Genomic DNA, 22,099 nt, shown 5'->3' with positions numbered 1-22,099 from the left:
TTCCGCTTCGCTGGGATTACCGTATTTTCACGTCTACGTCCTTTGTGTGTAAAATACAGAAATAGCACTCAATATTGACACTGCGGCTAAAAATACGATGCGCTGAATAGTCATGAAAATACGGTACTTTGCAATGCTACTCATAGTCAGCTCGCATATGCAGTTAGGATTAAATATAGATACTTTTTTTTTAAGACTGTCCTAACGGAAAAGGCGAAGAGTTTTAATATGAGAGTTTGGGACTTGTTAATACTGATATTTTTTGTTGTTGTGCAAGATATAGGCATATTTTTAAGTATATTTTCAATATGCTCTTTTTTTAATACCCAAATAATTGCATTGTTTCTTTCGCCTGGGAGCGTGGGTTCGAATCCCGTAATTTATAGCGTGGTGTGGTTCGCCTTTTGTTTAAAGTTAGCTGGGATAGAGTCGAGCACCCCCGCGACCCTGACAAAGATAAGCCGTTTTGTAAATGAATGAATCAAAACAAATACTCCATCTTATTGGCATCATTTTGATCAAACTCAGTCAAACTTTCAAGATAAGAGCGCATCACGTAAAACAAACCCTTTACCACTTTCTCGCTCCATCGAGTGACATATCGAAACTCTTATTTTGAAGGTTTACCACTCATTATTGGCTTCTTATTGCCATTGCCGATAATACAAACCAGTGAATATTACACACGGGAACAAAAGTTCAAGCCTAAAGTATGAACTTTTCCACTTGTTTTTTTCAGCTCTGGTAAATCCAAAGCCATTAATGTCTTGTTTTTTTTCTCCCCAAAAAACATCAGCACAAAACACTGAGTCACCTCCTCCAGTCCAATTGAATTTTTGGCGTGCCGGCGTTGCTCACGTAACAGACGGCGCCGTCCTGCCAACACACCTCACGCTCCAAAAGCCATCCACATCCAGAAGCCAACTCCCGAAAAGCAACTTTAACAAAATAGGGCAAGTGGCGTAGTATCGGACATCCCATAAGAAATGTCCCTTGTATCACTGCTTTTATTTATACTGTTCAACATCAAACAGAAACAACAGCAAACTCAAGAGGCGATTCCCCCGCCGCGCTCCTTTTCCTCTTTCAAGTCCGCTCGCACCGGCGCCAAAATACTTTAAGAAAGAAAAACGTCTCCATTCATCGGTCGCCGGTCGCCGCGCCCGTCGGGCCTTGACGTGATTACGCGATAAAAGAGATTCGATCGATTCAAACCGGAGGGCGTTATCCAAAAAGAAAAAAAATGCTGCATTCTGCTGCGTCTGGGATGTAAAAGCACATTCGTTATCTTCCCGCGCACGCAAAAACAGCGCCAAGGTCAGTCCGGGTTCGCGCGTCGGGAATGACAATAAGGGTCGCTGACGGAAAGCCGCTTGAGAATTGATTCTTTATCCTCGCTATCCGTCTTCCGGGTCGTGGACTCGTACGGCTAAGGCTGCTTCTTGGGGAAATGTGAGGTTTTTTTGGACTAACGAGCGCCATCGACGGGTTAACGACGATCCAATCGAGTTTATCGGAAGGCAAAATGTTGATTAATGTCTTGGCAGAATGGGGTGGAGTTAGGATAATGTTTTTCGGGGGAGACAAAATGGTGGACAATTTGCGCTTTTTATTGCTTTTTTGGTGAAATTGAACGTAAGTTGAACGTGAGCGTAATATCGTATTAAAACAGTTGGATCCATTTACGGCACTTTCACAAGAGCAAAATATTGATTGGAATTGTAACGCGGCGATTTACGTCCCTACCGCGTACATCAATAACGGGCGGAAAATGTCACATTCATATTTTATAGTTTGCTGAAAACAAGAAGAAATATGTTTGAGCTTTTTGACCTCTCAAGTCAATCTGATTGGGTTATTAAATAGTAAAAATGGACACAAATCACAACAAATTGCCACGCCAATGCGACGAAGCGCATGTCACATTTTTGACCGTGGACAAATTCCAGGTCAAATTGTCCGCCGTCCATTCATTTTGGACAAACGATTGCCCGTTAAGGATTGGTCCTCAATTCTCAAACGGTTTTCCCTCGTCCAGATGATTGGTCTCCGGAAACCTTTTGTACGGGAGCTTGTTTTATACACATTGTGCTTCTCGTGGTCCACAGGTGAAGAAGACGTCGATTGGTTATAGCGTATAAAACCCAGGCGGGTCCGCCATCGTCGTCCCCGTTGGGAAGGCGGAGCTTGTAGCGTGGGCGTGCCCAAAATCCGGTGGGGTAAACTCCCAATCACAAGGTGCTCTCCAAGAGCCACTCGGAGCGAGACAGCTTGTCGCGGGGGCGCAGAACGTTTACGGTGGCGTTGACTTGCGGTAGCTCGCCGCTCATGGACAGGCTTCGCTTGGAGCGTAGGCCCGCCCCCGTCTTGGGGTACGCCACGTAGAGGCGCTCCCTGGACGAGTCCGCGTTGAGGGAGTGTCTGCGGTTGACCCGCACGCCTCCCGCCGGCACGGTCATGTACTGGCGGGGTTGCCGGCGGACCCTGGGGGCCGCGCTCCAGCCGGCCGCTTGCACCCTCGCCAGCGCCGGCGACCCCGACGACGAGTTATTGCGGTTGACGTTGTTCAGCTGAACGTCGGCCCGCCGCGCGTCGGAGGGGGCCGCGGGGCGCTTGGACCGCGGGGACGCCGGGTGCCAGCTGTGGCTAGCGGCCGAGGTGGACACGGTGCAGTCGGGTAGGGTGACTTTGGCGGTGGCGGCGGTGGCCGGGAGCGCTCGCGGCTTGACGGGCTCCGGCGGGGGCGCTCGCGGGCATTCCTTGTCGTTCTTCTCGGGGCGCAGGACTTGCTTGGAAAGAGATTTGGGGAGCCCGCAGCCTTGAAGTTGACCGTCGCTGCTCAGGGAACGGAGGTCGCCCATCTCCAGAGCCTGAGGGGGAAGCGAGATGGCGCTAGAGAATGGCAACGGGGAAGCGTGTGCGGTGGATTGGTCGCCGTTTTTTTGGTCGCCGGTCTTTTGGTCGCCCGGATCACATGCGTTGTCCCTTTAAGAAGCTACGTCCGTCAGGGTCTTAACAAGTTCTCCAACAAAAAACAAAAGTCCAGCAAATTTGGAGCTTTTCTTTGGCCTAATAATTACTAGGGCATTAAGTATGACTAAATAATAATTTACAGTTTGGATTTAGGGAATTTGAGCAACGATTTAAATGGTAATTATCAAGAAAAACTAACCTTATCGCTCTCTCCCTGGTTGCAGACCCGGTAACGCACGATGAGAAAGATGATAAAGGCCAAGACGGAAGCCACGATGATCCCGCCGATGATGACCACGATGGTTCCGCCCAGGAACTGCGACTGCATAAAGTGGCAGCGCAGGTACTGCGGCTCGGTGGTGAAGTGGACGCAGCCCACCACCCGCGTGGCGGTCAGCGAGGTGACCTGGTCGTCGTAGATGGCCAACACGCAAAGGTCGTATTGGGTCCCCGCCGCCAGGTTGTTGACCAGGATGCTCTCGCTGGTAGGCGGGATCATTCTGGAACAAACCAACAGGTCAGGTAGGTTTTTTTTATTGCAAATCGTACTCTGAGAATGTGATATATATTTTGGCAAGCAGTGAATGAGTAAAAAAAACCCATTAAAAAGCATGGGGGAACACCTTTCTGATAGAAAAAATCAGTTGGATTCAAAACTCTCACAAGACCATTCCACAATTTTATCACCTTTTATAACTGTCAAGTCGTAACCGTAGTTCATGATATAGCTTGCCGTGTCTGCTTAAATTTGTACTCTTCCGTTGTGTCCAAATTTTTTTTCGCGTTCGTTTTTGGCAGTGGCGGGCCGTCAGGGCCTTCAAGGCCTTCTATGCTGGCCTAAGAAATATCTGAATCATATATTATATTTTGTCCATCAATACTTATTAGATAATTCCAAATTGTCTGTTAGCTTCCTTTCCTCCTGGTTGCACTGCTTCCAGATGTGTGTTTTCATATTGAAGCATTTAACCAATCACATTTCAGCCATTATTTGTTGCCAGGGTCAGAAATCTGCCTCAAGGCTTTCACAATCAGTTCTGCAGGCTCTGCTGCATTAAACAAGCGTCGATAAGACTGTTGCTTTAACCAATCAGATTTCGAGTAGGCAACACCACAGCTGTAACTGCAGTCGAGGTTTTATAGCCATAAAATAGTTTTTGAGGGTTGGATTGATTCGTTGAAGGCGCTACGAGAAAATGCACAGACCGCCACTGGTTTTTGGGCACACGAGAAAACATCGAAGAGGATTTTCGCCTCTACTTTTGGCTATTTTTTCGCGCCTGGGCTTGACGTGTAGGTGTTAAATGTAAATTGAAACATCAAGGCAAGGCGATGAAAGCTTTGCGATTGCGGCTCCGTGGCACCAAAACACATTTTTTGTGTCGCCATCCCATCACGTCCCGATGATGATGATGATCGCCCAACAACACAGTTTGGAGAGATGAAAGACGCCGCGTCTTCTTTTGGACTGAAGGCGCTTTCATCTTCAGCTTACTGCTGACATTTGTTTTTTTTGTTTTTTTGATTATTATTTTGTTGATTAAGCGTTATCAAGGCGGTAAATGGTACACTCCAGGAAAAGGGGATTAGCCGTTGAAGAATGAGAAGTCGGATGTGGGGCATTACAACTCCCATTGGGATTAATGGATAGAGCAAATAATGATAGACGGGACAGGCGGGGGATTGGTCGCAACGTCTGACACAACGTTAAATTAAGGCATTCGTAGATCATTCTTAATCCTTGAGTTTTTCCCCCTATTGTACTAATTGAGTTGTCTTTTTAAAATTGATATGTTTGTATGATAAAAATACTCATAAAAGTTTATTTTTTTCTTCAATGAAAATTTTGTTCTGCTTATAAAATTTTCTGTTATTTTCTCTTCTAAAGTATTTTTTTCGTCTTTTGAATAGTCTAAAGCACATGTGTCAAAGTGGCGGCCCGGGGGCCAAATCTGGCCCGCCGCATCATTTTATGTGGCCCGGGAAAGTAAATGATGAGTTCCGACTTTCTGTTTTAGGATCAAATTAAAATGAAGAGTATAGATGTATATTAAATTTCTTGATTTTCCCCCCTTTAAATCAATAATTGTAATTTTTTAATCCATTTTTTCTGTGTTTTTATTTCAAAAATCCTTTTGTAAAATCTAAAAATATATTTAAAAAAAGCTAAAATAAACATTGTTTTAGATTTATAAAAAAACTGAATATTCAGGGCTTTTAATCCAGTTCTTTTAATCCATTTATAAATTTAAAAAAATCTAAATATTATATCTAAAATGGTCCGGCCCACGTGAAATGAAGTTGACGTTAAAGCGGCCCGCAAACCAACCCGAGTCTGACACCCTTGCTATAAATAGTCTTTTAAAAGGCTTTTGAAAAGGCGCTGACCTGTACACCAGCGAGTCGTCGTAGGTTCCGTTGTACTGAATCTGAAACATTCGAATTCCAGGAACGCTCCTCTGGAAGTTGAAGCGGACCACGGCCGAGGTGGACGTGGTGTCGGCGACCACCACTTTCTTCTCCGCGTCCCTGCCCACGGGCGCCTCCGCCCCCGTCTTGGTCACCGTGGCGATGTCCGAAGAGCCGGGGTCCGCTTCCCGCTCGCCGCCCGTGTTGTTGGCCACGTGGGGCAGCTTGTCGATCAGCAGGACCACCTTCGTCTGGGCTTCGCCGGCCGGGTTGGACGCTACGCAGGTGAAGGAGCCTAGAAAAGAGGTCAGTTTGACTCGCCGGCCACGAGTTTTTGGTCCGGGGAGGGTCCGAATAGCGGACGGAGGAACGGCTGGGATTTTTAGAAAGCCATCAAAGCTCAAAGCACTCAATAATTAAAATTCAACTCTGAGTTTTTAATGGGCTCTCGGAAAGAGACCACCACATTTCCAATATGATTTCTATCATAGTTTTGATACAGAAGTTTAAATGAGGGAAAAATATATCACTGTATTTTTACAACTTCATGTATCAATTATGATATTCTGGGCCATGTAGGTTTATCATTGATATTAATTCTAGTATTTTTTTTTTTAAACTTGAATTAGCAGAGATGCCCTGACAAATCAAAAGAAAAATTAAGATTTCATGTATTCTGCTTATTAAATGATGTCATGTTTTTCTCCAGACTGTGGAGAAGAAAATAAGTTTTTCGTAGCAGAAAACGTATGATATCACAAAATTGTTAACAATTATGCCTTAAAAAAGGAAATATTTGGAAAATGAGACGTTCAAATAAAGTTGTACTCTTAAAAGAACAAATCAGAATGTGGCAAAAAGATTGTAATTTAAGAGAAAATGTACATTTTCATTTAAAAAAAGTTTAAAAAAAAACAAAAAACCTAAATATTTAGCGATCATAGGGTGCCATTCAAAACGAAAAATGGCCCATTCATGCGTTTTAAAGCATACAGTTGAAACGACATTAAAATGTATTTCAGCAGCTTCGTTTAGCACAAACACAGCAAAGTTCGAACATTCAAAAGGTAATAAAAAGCCGAGAAGCCCTCGTTAACTCGACTATTTAACGGCGCTGCATCTCAGATGCTAAGTGTAAAAACACTGAGCGGCCACTCAATAAATATTTGTTGTCTCTTTAATGTACAATTAGACGTTCTTCCCCCCTCCAAATGAAATTAAAAATAAAAGGTAGGAAATGCCACAAAGCGTAATTTTTCTCCGTTTAGCATTCGCGAACGATATGTAAATTCATCTGAAAAATAAAAGGATGTCATTTTAGGAGATTGGTTCTGGCAATGCTGTTGAGTGCTTATTATCTTATTCCACTATTTTTTAAATAGTCATAATCAGTACTCTATGATCTTTTTTTGACCTTCTGAAAGTACACGCTGGTTAATTTATTCCACTGTTGAAATATTTAGCTCGTTAGGAACATCCAATGATTTCCATTTTTTTTCCTTGTAATTATGAATTCATTGTTGAACTTCAAAATCCTTTAAAGTTCAATTCAAAGTCAGAATTGTCACTTAAATTTCAGAATGCTAACTTTAGAGTCCAAATTTTGGCCGCTTCGTAGACATCAAAAGTTATTTATAAAAAAAATAATAATGTCAGGTCACCTTTAAGAAAAGAAAAGCCCAAAAACAAGCGCCAGTCCTGAAAAAAAAACTTAATTTAGCCGTTTGGTGATGACTCAATCACCTTAATTACGCCCCCAAATCCGCAATACTTGGCTTGGTGTGATATGATCTCAATTTCCAAATTGGCTTAGCCAGCGTGACATCTGGGCTGGCGCAATTTGAGCAATCCAATCAAATCAATTTTCCCCCTTCCAACGGAATTAAAAATGCTATTACTAGTTTGCCTTGACCTCCCGGAAAGAAGCGTGCGTGTTTTGAAAGAAAACTCAAATAGCCGTGAGTAAAGAAAGACCACGCGATAGGAAAGAGAGAGAGAGAGAGAAAACTAACCCGAGTCTTTGACGGTGCTGATGAGGATGTCCAACGTGCCGTCGGCGTGCACCGACGCTCTGGACGAATTGGACATGAGGCGTCCGTCGGGGGCGATCCAGTGAACGACGGGCTCCGGGTCCCCTCGCGCCTTACAGCGTAACGTCACGCTTTGACCCTCCAGGGCTCGCAGCTCCTGCGACCACAACGGCGGGGGGCCGATAAATCGAGCGCCTTCGGGTTTTTACGGCTTGGTCCCCTGTAAACGTAATCGACTATTGATCGCGTCGTAACGTTGAATTAGCGTGCCGGGGGGCCCGTCGATATGGCGGCAAACGCGCGTGAACCATAAACGTCCACCCCGATGCAAAACGAGCGTGAGATACGATCAAATGGATCGGACGTTTATCGTTGTCATTGGCAACCGATGGGTTTGGAATGTCGGAATATTGGACATTTCGTAGAGATAGTCGTCGCAATTGAGGTATTGGTGGCAGTTATGGAAAAAGTTGTAACATTAAGAGTAATAATACTAACCTAAGCAGTACAGAAAAGTGGGAAATGTTTGAATAATTACTACAGCAATGGTTAAATTTCTCACAAAAGTGGTGTTATGTGAAGGGAATGATTTTAAATGCACTTTTTTTTTATTTCCATGGATGCACACTAACTATGACTAACGATGAGTAAGAAGTGTTCTGTAAAATGGTTGACCTTTAGGCAAATTGTCTCTTGTTAGTTAAGCTAAATGCGCTTTTGCCTTGTGTTTATGTTGTTAAGGTGCTATTTATAATGACGTGTGTGTTTCATGCTTTCTCATGATCTTATTTAAGGTTTTCACCCTGAGATCAACACTTCCCTTCAAATAAACAACAGAAGGAAGAAAAGCTCCCTGGTGAGTTATTCACCTACTTTTCCCACTCATTGTCGGGTTTTTGAGTCAAAGCAACGAATGATCTAAATCTTCAAATAACACAGGTACTAGACATGAGTAAATAGTACTGAAATTACAGTAGAAGTCATAATAGACATGCTTTTTGGAGAACTTCAGGCCACTTGTTATGTATGCGATGGCCTTCTTACGGGTGAAAAAGTTGTTTCCCAAAAAATTCTTTGACAATATCACGCCAGTGGAGATGCCCCGGGGGACCTCCCGTCAGCTTTAAAAGTCTGCCAAGTGTGATATTTGATGTGAAGCTACAGCGGATTATGTGAGAGTTTTGGGGGTCGCACCTGAGAGTGCCTGGTGATGAGAGGAGGCTCGCACAGGAACTCCTCTTCCGACACGGTCCAGAAATAGCGTCCGGCGAGGTGCTGGGGCGAAGCGCAGGTCTCCAGGTCGTCCTCGCGCCGCAACCTCCGAAGCCAGAGAAGCTCGCAGTTGCACCGCAGCGGGTTTCCACCGAAGCTTAGCGCGAACGATGTGGGGCTTATGATCCCCGAGGTGGCCAGGACACCCGCTCTGTGGAACCACAAATTATATCATTTTACTGTTATGTCATTTTTTTTGTTTTATACTGTTGTAGGTGTTTTTTTTAATCAGCACAATTCTGACAATTGCAGAATTTTGACTACATTTAAGAAGGACTTGTTTTCTGCACCCAGAAACAGCTAACCTGAAAACTTTGGACCAATTGTGCCAACTTTATAATTACCGATGTGTGTTGAAAATAGGACATGTATGATGAATATGTCGTATTTGACTTATTGCTTCCAGGAAAGATCTATATCATTAACCTTTTAATTATTCTGGTAAAATATTTCATAAATGCAAGATTGGAAATAATAACTTTTGTTTTATAGTTCCTGTGGTCTTAATATGTGATGAGTTGGTCTTGTAAGTTTGTATTGTTTAACGTGTATTAACTTTATTTTCATTCCGCTGGCAATGTTATTGTTTGTTTGTATTATCACATTGCCCTCCTGCGAACCAATACTACGTCATACTGTGCTTAACGTTGAATGGTCGCGTTCTGATGACGTTGAAAGTAGGTCAAACGTGGTCCGGAAACGCTTACCTGGATGAGTACTATGGCGGAATGTATGTAGAAGTTTTTTGGGGGCAAAATACACTTCAAAAGAAGAGAAAAGAACGTCACGTAAAGCTTTTTTTTTGTTTTTTAACGGAAAGCGATGTTTTTGTTTTTTTCAGTGAACCAATGCGACGTACTGAGGTTAAACGTGATGGCTAGCCCATCAGAGGAAAAACGCAAGAACTACAGACTTGACCAAACAACAGGTCAGTTTCTCATCTTTTGTCTGCAATACACTTAATTTCCTCATTAAAAAGGAAATAACAACGTAACTAAAAGCTTTTTGAGGGGAAAACGATGTTTTTAGCGAGTGTCACCTCATGAAAGGTTTATTTGTATAATCCAGTTGTGAAAAGTTACTATACAAAAAATAGAATTGTAGACTTGAATAGTTCGAAAAAAACGTATGAAAACGTCTTATGAATAACTTCCGCTCAGCAAAATGGAATTGTAGACTTGAATAGTTCGAAAAACCCGTATGAAAACGTCTTATGCATAACTTCCGCTCAGCAAAATGGAATTGTAGACTTGAATAGTTCGAAAAACCCGTATGAATACGTCTTATGCATAGCTTGTGCTCACCTCTGGAAAATAGGGTCCGGGGGTAACTTCTGCAGCTTGTTGGAGGTGACGTCCAACCTCTTGAGCTTTTGCAGGCCGGCAAATGTGCCCTCTGGAATGTGGCTGAGCATGTTGTGGTCCAAGTTAAGCGTATGGAGACTGGCCATCCTCTGGATGGCCACCCAGGGGACGCTCTCCAGGTTGTTGTACGACAGATCCAGCTCTTCCAGGGCCGTCAGGTCGTTGAAAGCGCCGATCTGGATGTGCGTGAGCTGGTTGTTGTTGAGGATCAGGTGGTGCAGCTTTGACATGCCGCTGAAGGTGTCGTTGGTGATGCGCGTCAGCCGATTGCTGTCCAGGTGGAGCGCCCGCAGGTTCTCCAGGTCTTTGAAAGCGTGCGGCACGATGGTCCCGATGGTGTTGCGGGAGAGCGTCAGGTCCATCAGCTTAGTCATGTTGGCGAAGTCCTTGCGTTTGACGCTGGTGACAAAGTTATCCCCCAGCCGCATTTCCACCGTGTGCCGGTCGATGTTGGGAGGCACGAACAGGAGGCCTTTTTTGTCGCACAGCGTGGCCAAATTGGGGTTGAGGACCTGGCACACGCAACGTTTGGGGCACACTTGAACCTTGTGGGCCTTGACGGCCGCGCACGCGACCATCAGATAAAGCAGGAGGATCTCCATCGGATTGGTCGTTCACGCGCTGGCGCCTGCCGAGATAAGGGAGAAAGAGACGCAGATAGAAGGAAATGGTTTATCGAGCCGAGACGTCGCAGCGCTGTCATCGCTATTAAACATTCATTTGTCTTGCTGGGGGGAATTCGCCCCTTTCGAGGCGGAGACGCTTTTGAGCCTCCGGCGCTTCGCCGCTCCATTGTAAATAGAATCATCGGCTCGCCGCCGTGTCCAAAAGGTGAGCGGGGGGGCCGGAGCATGAGGAACGCGCCGCGAATTAGACGGGGAACTAATTAGTCACCTGCAGACTTCACAGGGCTGCTTTGTGTCGGATGATTTGGGGTGCTCTTGAGCACCATTTTCATTTTTAAAAGCTTCAATTTTAGCCTTGGTTTGTTGTCTGGGCCAACTAGAGGGAAATGTTCAAATTGATCTGGCATGAAATTGCATGCATTTATTTCCCAGTGTCAGTTGTCTTTGTTGTTTTCTGGCATTTGGCTCGGCCGTAGCGCTTCCGGTCAATCGCATTTTCGACTCCGGCCGGATCTGGGTAATCTACCCCCGCGGCCTTCATTATCGTCATCGCCGGGCCGTGTAACCCAAACTATTAGCAACGGCCCTCGTCAGCAATGTTCCGTCACCACGGAACAATCAGAAAGCTGTTGTCTTTTCCCGTTCCAAATAAAAGAAGACGCGCTTGTTTTAAGCCCCGCTCGCTCGCAGACGGACTAAAAAGCACCCGGAGCTCGACTCTTGGTTATTTCACGCCGCCACGTCTGAGGAAGAAGGGGAAAAGAAAAAGCAGCTTTGATGATAATGCGCGAGCGGTTTACGTCTCTCGCCCGTCCCGCTTTTCAGACTTTATTCCCTTTCACGCAATTTCTATGAAAATTGGCGCACGGGGGAGCAGAAAGTCGAGTGGAAACTTAACAGGCTTAGAAAATACTCATCGCATTGACAATTGCTATTAACACAACATGACAGGATAGATGAGTCGTGCGTTGAACTTCACAGTTTTCGCTTTCTGCCATGTCGCCGAATCCGCCGCCGTTCCAAAGCGGCTTATGTCTACGAGCCCGCCTCCCAACGCCGATTCCGGCTTTCCCGTCTTTCCGGTTAGCTAATGCCACGGCTCGTGCGTTCGCGTACCCCGGGGTGAAAGTTTGAAGCCCGATCCGAAATAGAACGGGATGATTTGGGCTCGACCACGTGCTCTGTTGCGCCATTGATTTTTGTCTCGGTCTCTCTCGCCGCTATTACTTGAGAAGCAGTCGAAATGAGGGATGAGGGAAGATCCATTTTATAAATCCTGAGACCTTGTTGGAGTGTTGGGTTTATTCTGGGATGTTACTATATGTTCATTAAGCATTTAATAGGTAATGAAGCTATAAATTAATTTGTGCTTTATGTTGGGACCGAGTAAGCTCTATTAGTGCGCTATTGAGGACTATTGACTGAACAGGACACCATGTTCCAGGCCGAGACTGTTGATCTGAGTTGGCAATGAAGATCTGTGAAGGACTCTTAAATTGCTTTGACTTGGATTCCGGCAGATGGCGATAATCGAATCAACTTCCGAAAAAACTCGCATTATTGTTTAAAAAATACGGTCGCTCTGTTTAGCTTATAAAGAAATTATTATGCGACTAAATTGACAGAGGAAGATGCCGTTTCTTTAGAATCATCCTGGACGAGGGCGAGTCGGGAGTGATTTTCCTTGCAAGTTGTAGCCAGTGTATGTTAATGATGTCTCCCTGTTTTGATTAAAGTGTATTAATAATAAACCTATCATGGAGCGTAAAGTGGAGATCGTATAGTGACTGTCAAGAGATGAAATTTGGAGTCATTTTTTCCCCCCAAAGTCAAAACCAATCCAATGAAATGTCGAGAACAAGAGACCGCCGTCCCACGCCTGCGGTAAAAAATCCACCGACTAACCTTTAAATACGGACCAAAATGGTCTGATTTATGATCATGGCCGCGTGGTTTGCCCCGTAATGCCTCCATTGTCGACGCCGCGGATAAAAGTCCAACCTCGGCACGGCGCCCCGTCAAATAAATGCCGCCGCGAATTCGAAAGCCAACGTGTGTCTAATAACCTCGACATCCCGGGCGAGGGGGAAACATCGGGTGGCGCGGCGACGGTTCGGGAGGGTCGGCGACCGCCGTTACACTTTGACTGTCGAGGAAAATGTCGGACAGAAGGGGGTCAGATTTGAAATGCGCCGTGGTGGTGATAAGGGAGAAATGATTTTTTTTTTTTTTGGCTGAGCAATTAAAAAGCTCCTCGTACTAAACTATCAGTAGAGAGCCATCCCGGGGAGATCCCAGCATACTTACCATTGGATTATTACACCTGCCAACATTTTATTTGCCAGGAATGTGTGTGTATTCATGTTTAGTTATATGCACGGAACTGAGGTCTGTGGGTTACGGACTGATAAGGATTCGGGATACTGTTGTTTTTAGGATTTTAGTCATAGAGGTGCATGTTGTCGAGGATTTGACACACTTATACTTATGTATTATATATGTAAGATTGTAGCTGAGGGCTAATTTTCCATATGTAGTCCCTTTTGTAGGTTGAAGGTAAACGATGACATACACACAGGTAGCAGTTTTAATTGGTATTGAGTTCCAGGTATGAAGAGAGAAGGTGCTTTGGCTAATTTAGCATTCTTTTTTAAGGGAACTACACAGTCACCTCTAGAAACAGCCCTTGTTGATGTGTGGACATTTTTTGTAGAATCTGTATCATCATCAAAAAGTACAATTGTAAAATTTGTACAATCACAATCTAAGTCAAGGGTGTCAGACTCTGATTGGTTTAACGTCAACTTGATTTCACGTGGGCCGGACCATTTTAGATATAATATTTAGATTTATTTTTCTTTTTATAAATGGATTAAAAGAACTGGATTAAAAGCCCTGAATATTCTGTTTTTTATAGATATAAAATAATGTTTATTTTAGCTTTTTTTTAAATATATTTTTAGAGTTTACAAAATGATTTTTGAACTAAAAACACAGAAAAAATGGATTTAAAAATGACAATGATTGATTTAAAAGGGGGAAAATCAGGAAATGTACTATACATCTATACACTTCATTTTAATTTGATCCTAAAACAGAAAGTCGGCACACATGATTTACTTTCCCGGGCCACACAAAATGATGCGGTGGGCCAGATTTCGCCCCTGGGCCGCCACTTTGACACATGTGATCTAAGTTGATATGAATGACAATGTGATGTACGGCATTAGAGCTCATAAACATACTCGTAATTAGTCCTTAGGGTTCTTAGGCAGGACATCTGAGCATCTCAAATGTTTGTGCTCTCATTAAGGTGTAGCCAAGTTCTAGACGGACATTGATGAGGCGAACGTTTGCGCTAATGGAGAGCAAATTTGAATCAGATGAAATGGATTGCCTTTTTATGGTCGCGATGCCAGCCACGTCGTTCGCTCCTCCGAATCTAACCGACGAGTCCTTTTGTGAATGCGCAAACAGGCACGGCAACCGACCCGCCACTTCCAGGCTCAAATTGCGCTCCAGACGTAATATCGATCGAGCGGCAACCAACCGGGCCCCTCTCGCGCTCCCTCCCCACCCTCTTCCCGTAGAAAACGTAGCCGAACGTGACGCCGACGCTTTCCGCCGAATCTCACCGTCCCCCCTTATTTGCATTTCATTATCGGCCGTCCGCTGGGATTTGCATAACAGGTTGCGCTCATCAGGTACGCGGACAAATAAGCAGATAATCAATCAACGGGTTCATCCATCACGCGCTTCATCTTTTAAATGTCACCGCGCCACCCAACAGTCATTATCCGGTATGCGCATTTGGCTCCAGATAAGCCCGACAAGCCCCCCCCAAAAAGTGCACTGACCGTTGTCTGTTGCCCAGTCAATCACATGTTGCTTTACTACCTCCCAGTTTGTCTGGGCGCCCCCGGAGAACACAATAGACTGACAGCGCACGCCCACACGTGCACACCGGTGGGCGGAAAGATGCCTAATAGAGGCAGCTCGCCACACAAACCCCCCCCCCCCCCCCCCCCCCCCCCCCAGCTATGGAAACAGACGACTGCAGAAAAGCAGCGGTGTACGGTAGCGGAGAATATGGACGCTCTGCCGCGGGCGAGAAAGAATCTGGCCTCGCGACCGGGGCGAGGCGGAAATGTTTTGCCGGGTTGCGTCACGGCTCTCAAAAGACTCTGGCCGGGACGGGAATGTTGGGGAGGCTACGCGAGGTGAATAAGATTGTCGGAGCATTGATTTTTACTACCCGATCTGCTCGGAAAACGCTCGCAGAATTGGAGAGTGTACATTGTCGTTCAGGAATTGGATTGTAAAGTTCACTTGAAGGTGCGTTTGTCAACGTAAGAACTGAGAAAACAGATAGAAAATACTTGAAAGGTGTCTTTTTTTTTTTCTTCCCCCCACCCCGAAGTAGTTTTGCTATTTTCAGATATAATCTGCTTAAGGCAATGTCAACATTCCTGAAATGATAAAATGGAAGGGGAGGGTTCTTCGTTTAAACAAGGCTGTTTGTTAAATATGTTTTTTTTTCTGACATTTTGTGATGTTGACGTTCCTCAAATTTAAAGAAGTACAAAAAATGCAGTACTTTGCTGTACTTTATCAAGAAATGCCAGGCCAAGAATCATATACTTTGTACCCGTTTAATATTAGGATCGCAAATGGTTTACGAATAAACGCTCACCTGAGAAGCTTTCACTTCAAAAATTGGAATATTCTTTTTGAGAAGGTTTTAGTATGCAGACCCTTTATAAAGATTACCGGCCCCAGATTGCCTTTTTTTAAACAATCCGTCCGAGTACCTCAATTTTGGCCTTGTTTACTTCTATAAGCTGCTGAATGCTATGCTTTAACCGTGTTCCATAAATAATAAAAATGCGGGTGAGCAGTCCGTTTATTTGAACTGAAACATGCCTTGGTCATTGTCACACTGATAATCAGACCTTTGCTAGCCCACAAATGTCAAATTTGACTCAAACGAGAAGCAAGATGGCGGAAAAATGACCCCGGCGACGCAAATTAGGAAAGCGACCTGCCGCGGATGGCGCGCCGTCCACCCGTTAACACTTAGCACGTGTCGCGACGCTTCCCCCGAACGCGCTAACTCTTGGGTGACAGCCGTGGCGCCATGGTAACACTGGAAAAGTCACATTAATAAGCGGCGGGTGAGGGGGGGAGGTGAGATGCAATCAGGGGAGGGGGGGGCTCATTTTCAAGATCCCTTAATGACATTTAGAACAAAGAATCCCTTGAGGAGAACGCACCCGGACAATTTAGTCACGGATAACAAATGAGGTTCTGCTTTAAAGCCCCCCGAACATTGTCAGGGCGCTATTCCTCGCTAATGGTGGGAGACGGCCGTTGACGCTAATGCTAGCGATGGAGCGTGGGTGTCAAAGTGGCGGCCCGGGGGCCAAAACTGGTCCGCCGCGTCATTTTGTGCAAGTGCCGACTTTCTGTTTTAGAATCAAATTCAAATGAGGATTATAGATATATTATTTTTAAATGAATAATTGCAAATTTTTAATCCATTTTTTTCCTTTTGTTTGTAGTACAAAAAGCATTTTGTAAAATCTAAAAATATTTTTTTCTTCTGTTTTGCACTTTATTATTGAACAGAATTTTAAAAAAAAATGTTTCCTTTTGAAATGGAAAACAAATGATTAAAAGATGTTTTTCTTACTAAAAAATGCTCAAATAAACATTGTTTTAGATCTATGTAAAATATTTAAGGCTTTTGATCCAGTTCTTTTAATCCCAAAAAATTCAAAATATTATATCTAAAATGGTACCACCACATGAAATTGAGTTGACGTTAAAAATGAAAGAGAATATTTTCCTTATTTGTTTTTTTCCCTAGTTAAAAAAATAGAATATATCATGGCTTAAAAAAGAGAGAATTTAGACTATTTTGAGGTCAACTATGTCTCTAAATAAACAATTGGCTATCTTAATAAAGGCAGTCCTCGGTCACGTTGCCGTCGACTTGCGACATCTGGAATTTACGACCTTGCGCCTGGTCCGCCATTACGTCCCCCGCAACATAGTTTCTGCTTAATTAGCGGGTTGTGCTTCTCCGTGTTTGTGCTGCCGGGATTGCCTTTGTTTTTTTCCACCATCCTTTTTTTCACACGATGGCCCCAAAGACGAAAGCCGGGTCTTCTCGGTTCAGCCAAAAAATAGCAATTACCATGGAAACCAAGCGGAGAAAGGCGAGAGATACCGACGCGCATAACGATATGACGATAAAGAGAAAAGAAGGAAAGTCCAAACCCAGCGGTGATTGAGCCCTCGATCTCACAACTGTGAGCCGAACGTGCTAACCACTCATTCACCGCGACGCCTTATTCTGACACAAATTTCAACTTTAGCAGAGAAAATTTGGGTTACGCCCCCAGCATAGGGACAGACAAAACGTATTTATTAATTATTTATTTGTTGTTCCCAGCGGTGATTGAGCCCTCGGTCTCACAACTGTGAGCCGGACGTGCTAACCATTCGACCACCGCGCCGCCTTATTCTGAGTGTTTTGACGCAAATTTCAACTTACGCAGAGAAAATTTGGGTCACGCCCCCAGCATAGGCACAACACGTATTTATTGATTATTCATTTGTTTGTTGTTCCCAGTGATGATTGAGCCCTCGATCTCACAACTGTGAGCCGAACGTGCCAACCACTCGTCCACCGCGCTGCCTTATTCTGACACAAATTTCAACTTTAGGTTGGGTTACGCCCCCAGCATAGGGACAAAACTCATGTATTGATTATTTATTTGTCTGTTGTTATTATCTGTGCATTTTTGTTGTTGACTACTTATTGGTGGTGAAGCTATAAATCGGATTATACTTGAATAACACAATAAAAGAATTCATTTAGTTGCCATTTTTGGTCTACGTAACAAGCCCCCGATTTGTTGTTAATATTTGTGCATTTTTGTTGTTGACTACTTATTAGTGGTGAAGCTATAAATCGGATTATACTTGTATAACACAATAAAAGCATTCAATTAGTTGCCATTTTTAGTCGACGTAACGAGCCCCCGATTCCCTGACGACAAAAAATGCGTTCGTCGGCCCCGTTGTAAAGCGACGGCGGTCTCCTTTGAATGCAATTTGCGTCAATCCCGCCCGCCTCCGATTGCCACTGCAGTGCAACACAATGCTCTGATACATTTTTTTTTTGTTTCTTTGCATTTCAGGTGGAGGATGGCCGTCCGTACGCAATTTCAGTGGCAGCTGCAATTTCGCTGCTTTGACTGGGATGTCAAGGTATCATCATCTCTGCACGCGCTTGTGTAAGTGTGTGTATATGTGTGTGTGTTTGTGTGTGAGCGTCATACTAAGCAGACCCCTGTGCTTGCTGAGAAGTGCTGTTCATCAGCATTTGCCAGTCTCCCCTGGCATTTGGCAAGCAAAACGCTTCGCCCGGCGTCACGGCGTCAGATCGCCAAGCCGGCCCAAAGCAAACGGGCGCCCGGACACCCTCATATTTTCCGACGCTCATCTGCATTCCGCCGCCGCTCTCCTACGATCGCACCCCTGATGTGAAACGGGAGGGGGTGGGGGCTCGTGACCTGGGATTTTTTTTTTCTCGCCGAGAAACCTTGAAAAGCTCTCCGGAATATCAATCTGCGTTCCCCTCGGCCCGTTTAATTCCTGGCGGGCGGGCGCCGCCGATGCTTTTGCGTATGGGGGGAGCCAAAAAGGGAAAATAAGTTGAATCCCTTCCCACGAACGTAGACGAATTCATCCGGCGGCGGCTGGTTTTTTGGCGCGTTTTGCTAGGAAACGGGGACGAGCTCAATTGAAAGGGAATAGAGTCGCTTTTGCTTGTTTGGGGGGAAACAAAAATGAGCAAATAGCAGAGAAGTAGAGAAAATTGGCTGTCTGGGTTAGTACTATTTGTACTTTTACAAGAATTGGAGGCGGATATGAACTTGTCAGGGCATTTTTTTGGATGGAAGGCGGTGTGTTTGATGAACACAAGAACTTGAGGGGATCCAAATGTCAGCTTGCTCCATTAGTACTCCCCCCACCGTGTGGAGAAATGAACTGAATTGAACTCATCGTCCTGGAGAGTTTGAAAAATTGGCTCAACAGACAACAGAACGATGTGAAATGTGACGATTATTAGGTGGGGAATTTAAATGAGTTAATCACTAGTAGACGTCCAATCCGTTTAATGTCAATGTTGGACACTGAGTTGAAATCAGTATTGATGAAAACTATATTTTTAAGTCTCATTGAAATGGCTAACGCTGTATAGCAAATGCTAATAATGTGGCTTGCATGAACTGAAATAAGACATTCATGTATGTTGATGGCAGGTCGTTACGTTTTTTTTAATTATTATTATTATTATTTTTAAATCAGTAAAGGATTTGCATGTACGGTTATGATTTAAAACTGTTATATTTTCACACAAAAACTTTAAAGTTGGTCTTATTATTTTTCAGGAGAGCATTTTGGCCAACTAAACTCATGTATGGAAATGGATTGAACGTCCATTAATGTCAATGGCAGCTATTTTTTTACCTAATCGGAGACAAAATTAATCATTTCAAGGTTTGCGACCCCACCAAATAATAAACCACGTGATGACTAACGATTGTCATGAAGAGAGGAGATGCCTTGGAGAATCTATGTGAAAATATGATGTTTATTAGCGCATTTGGGCGCAGAGAGTGGCCTATCAGGCGCCGCGCCCCAATTAGCACTCGGGCGCATTATCATCCAAATAGCACCTCCAGCAGGAAAAAAAATGGCTCGTGTAATCACCTCGGTTGTTAACTGAGACGACGGCGGCCACCGAGGCGTGTAAGTGAGCTAGCAGAGTGCGGCTAGGACATGTTATCAGGTTTAGTCTCATCTCATTGGCTGACGTCGACGGCCGAGCCGTTTTGATTGGGAATGATCGAGGCTAATCGCGTTGAATGTCGATGGTAGCTAAGAATAGCCTTGTTTGTTTGTTAATCATGGTGGAAAAATGGAAATTTGGGAGTCATTGTTGTGATATTTTCAGAGGTTGGTGTAAATGTGAGCAGATATTTAACAAATAAGTGCCGTTTTCCGTCATTATTTTAGCCTCTATAAGCAAGTGTTGGGAATGTTTATGCATTAGTTGTACTTTTTTTCCCCCTGGTGTCAGCAGTTTTGTGTTCTCCATTAGCAAAGTTAACGATCCTTGGGAAACCCTACAAAATACACTGTTGATAAACAAAAACAGGTCAGATAAAAGTCTTAAATGTCATCAAATGTGGGGGGCAGGGGTTGCCAGATTTTACCGTTTAAAAAAAGCCGTAAAATATTCATATCAAAATGAACAACAAACTATGGTGCGACACTGCCTTTGCTATTTTGCATATGTAATCAAGTCTAAAATGTTCATTTCTTTAGGACCAAAAGCCAGAATTTCCATTGCTTTTCCACCCCAAAAAATGCAACACCACCCTTCCCTGGAAAATGGTTGGTCCCACTTGTCCCCCCTCACCCTAGCACCTGTCCTAAACCTTTTTATTCACGTAGACAACCCCGCCATTGGCGTCCCGGTACATTTGGACACACCTACTTTCACATAGCTTCCCCGATGGATTCAATATTTGGAGTCTTTGGCCATTTTGTAAGAGTTCCCATCTCACAATTTCAGATGGCAGTAATGCAATTTTAAACTCCAGTCGGCACGCAAACAAAAGCCTCCACCCTTTCCGCAGTTGAGTAAACTCTGGCGAGCCCACGCCAGGGAACACGTCTTTTGACAACTGCGTCCCGATCCGTCTCCGCGCACATCGCAACCCGTCTGGAGGCGCCCTAATGTGCCCACTCGCTTCCCTCGGGAATAGACGCCATCACACCTTGCGACTGTAGGTGTCATTTGCATATCATATCGGCTCACTAAATCACTTCGCGGCAGCAACGGGGGAAAAAAAGCTTCGTCGGTAGCGCCTATCCCAAAAAAAAAAAAACAGTCGCAGCGGACGTATGAATTACAGCGGCCGCACATGAGGGGAAAAAACTCAAAACGCTTCTTTTTTTTCTGACCTTGCAGAAGCGCCGGATGCGAGAAGACGCCGCCGCCACCGCCGCCGGTCAATTAACATCGGCCGCTCTCCGCCGCGAGTTGATTGACAGCTGGGAGAAGAATTCCATTTACCTTGCGGAGGACACGTCCGGCCGCCGGTCATGGAGAGAAGACCGGCATCTCCTCTTCAGAAGAAGAAGAAGAAGAAGAAGACGGTAATTAATTCAGGTGTCCCGCACACGTTGGCGTTGTTTCCGGTAACATGTGGCCGGCCTTGGCAGCCCTATCGATGCCCTTCAAGGAGGAAGAAAAGGAGCTCTCGCCGCGCCGGGGAGGAGTGAGCATCGCTTGGGGGGGGAAAAAGAACGGGGGGGGTGAGCGAGATAGAAAAGGGATGACGAGAGATAGCGAGAAAGAGAGAGAGGACGGATGCTTCTTTTGGAGCAGCCCCTGCGAAGGACCGCAGCCAGATGTTCCTATAATTCCTCTCGCTCGTCCCCGCTCTCTCTCCTAATCCAGATTGCCCGCGAGGTCGCCGCCGCCGCCGCCGCCGTCACACATCCGTGCGCGCACACACATATCATCTCGGTCTCCGCCCGCCCGCCCGCGCTCGTGCTCCGAATGGCAATGGCGGCCGCACAGAGAGCGCTTTTGTGCGCACGGGCAGATGCGAGACGCGCGCACGCCAACCCCGCCGGCCGTGCTCGCGGCCCAGCGGGTATTATTTATTCATGCGAGAGAGAGAAGGAAAAAGGAGAGCGGAATGCAGCAGGCGCCGCGTTCGGGACGGGGGGTTTGACAAGGAAGATGGCCGGGTGGATGTGGCGAAAACGTCCCCTCCCACGAAGTGGGAAAAGTTGGGGTAATCCGGCGCACGGTACTTGTTCTGCTGATGGGACGGAAATTTGACAGAGGGGGGGATCGTGATGGGAGTTAAGTGGGAAGTTGACCATTTTGTTTGATTGAGATATGTTGAGTCTTATTAGGGATTATTTTTTTTAGTTAGTTAATATTTTGGGTCATGTAGGTCACTGTTAATTTGGGGTAACTGATGTGAGTCAAAATGTATGTAACCATATAGAGCAAAAATTATTAATAAGCAATAATTTGAAAATATTATGGGGGAATAAGTACAAAGCGATAAAATGTTCAATTTAAAAACAAAAATGTATTCTAGTTATGGTCCCCAATAATACTGTAAAGTTGATCAATAATAAATGAGATAGCATTAATAATAAATAAAAATTCCCTTTTTTATACATTTTTAATGAAACGCTATTTGAAATAAAAAATAATTGCATTTTTTTTCCAATTTTAAAATGTTAAACAACAACAACAACAACCTACATTTGAAAAATGTGAAACTAGTTACAATATGACTAATTGCTTCCATAACTC

At 44.6% G+C, this 22,099-nt stretch overlaps 1 protein-coding gene and 1 long non-coding RNA gene across 3 annotated transcripts; one reads left to right on the top strand and one right to left on the bottom strand.

Moving 5' to 3' along the window:
* Nucleotides 1-1,774: 1,774 nt before the first annotated feature.
* On the bottom strand, nucleotides 1,775-21,339 carry lrfn5b (leucine rich repeat and fibronectin type III domain containing 5b). 2 transcript variants are annotated; one of them, XM_077587139.1, is made up of 7 exons: nucleotides 20,722-21,339; nucleotides 9,989-10,676; nucleotides 8,607-8,835; nucleotides 7,395-7,569; nucleotides 5,362-5,677; nucleotides 3,173-3,473; nucleotides 1,775-2,870 (listed from the first exon to the last, which is right to left on the bottom strand). In XM_077587139.1, the coding sequence occupies exons 2-7, from the start codon at nucleotides 10,648-10,650 to the stop codon at nucleotides 2,232-2,234; spliced, it is 2,322 nt and encodes a 773-aa protein (XP_077443265.1). In that variant the 5' UTR covers nucleotides 10,651-10,676; nucleotides 20,722-21,339; the 3' UTR covers nucleotides 1,775-2,231. The 2 variants fall into 2 exon arrangements, with proteins under 2 accessions (XP_077443265.1, XP_077443264.1); XM_077587138.1 differs by having other exon boundaries at nucleotides 20,834-21,339.
* Nucleotides 8,205-22,099, top strand: LOC144064537 (uncharacterized). Its single transcript, XR_013296811.1, has 4 exons — nucleotides 8,205-8,268; nucleotides 9,526-9,612; nucleotides 17,883-17,978; nucleotides 20,729-22,099. It is a non-coding gene; the product is annotated as an uncharacterized LOC144064537 (long non-coding RNA).

The sequence above is a fragment of the Stigmatopora argus genome, chromosome 19 (genome assembly GCF_051989625.1).
Source record: "Stigmatopora argus isolate UIUO_Sarg chromosome 19, RoL_Sarg_1.0, whole genome shotgun sequence".
In the NCBI taxonomy this organism is placed as follows: domain Eukaryota; kingdom Metazoa; phylum Chordata; class Actinopteri; order Syngnathiformes; family Syngnathidae; genus Stigmatopora; species Stigmatopora argus.
Note: the sequence above shows the minus strand (reverse complement) of the source record. Positions and strands in the feature narration are given on the sequence as shown.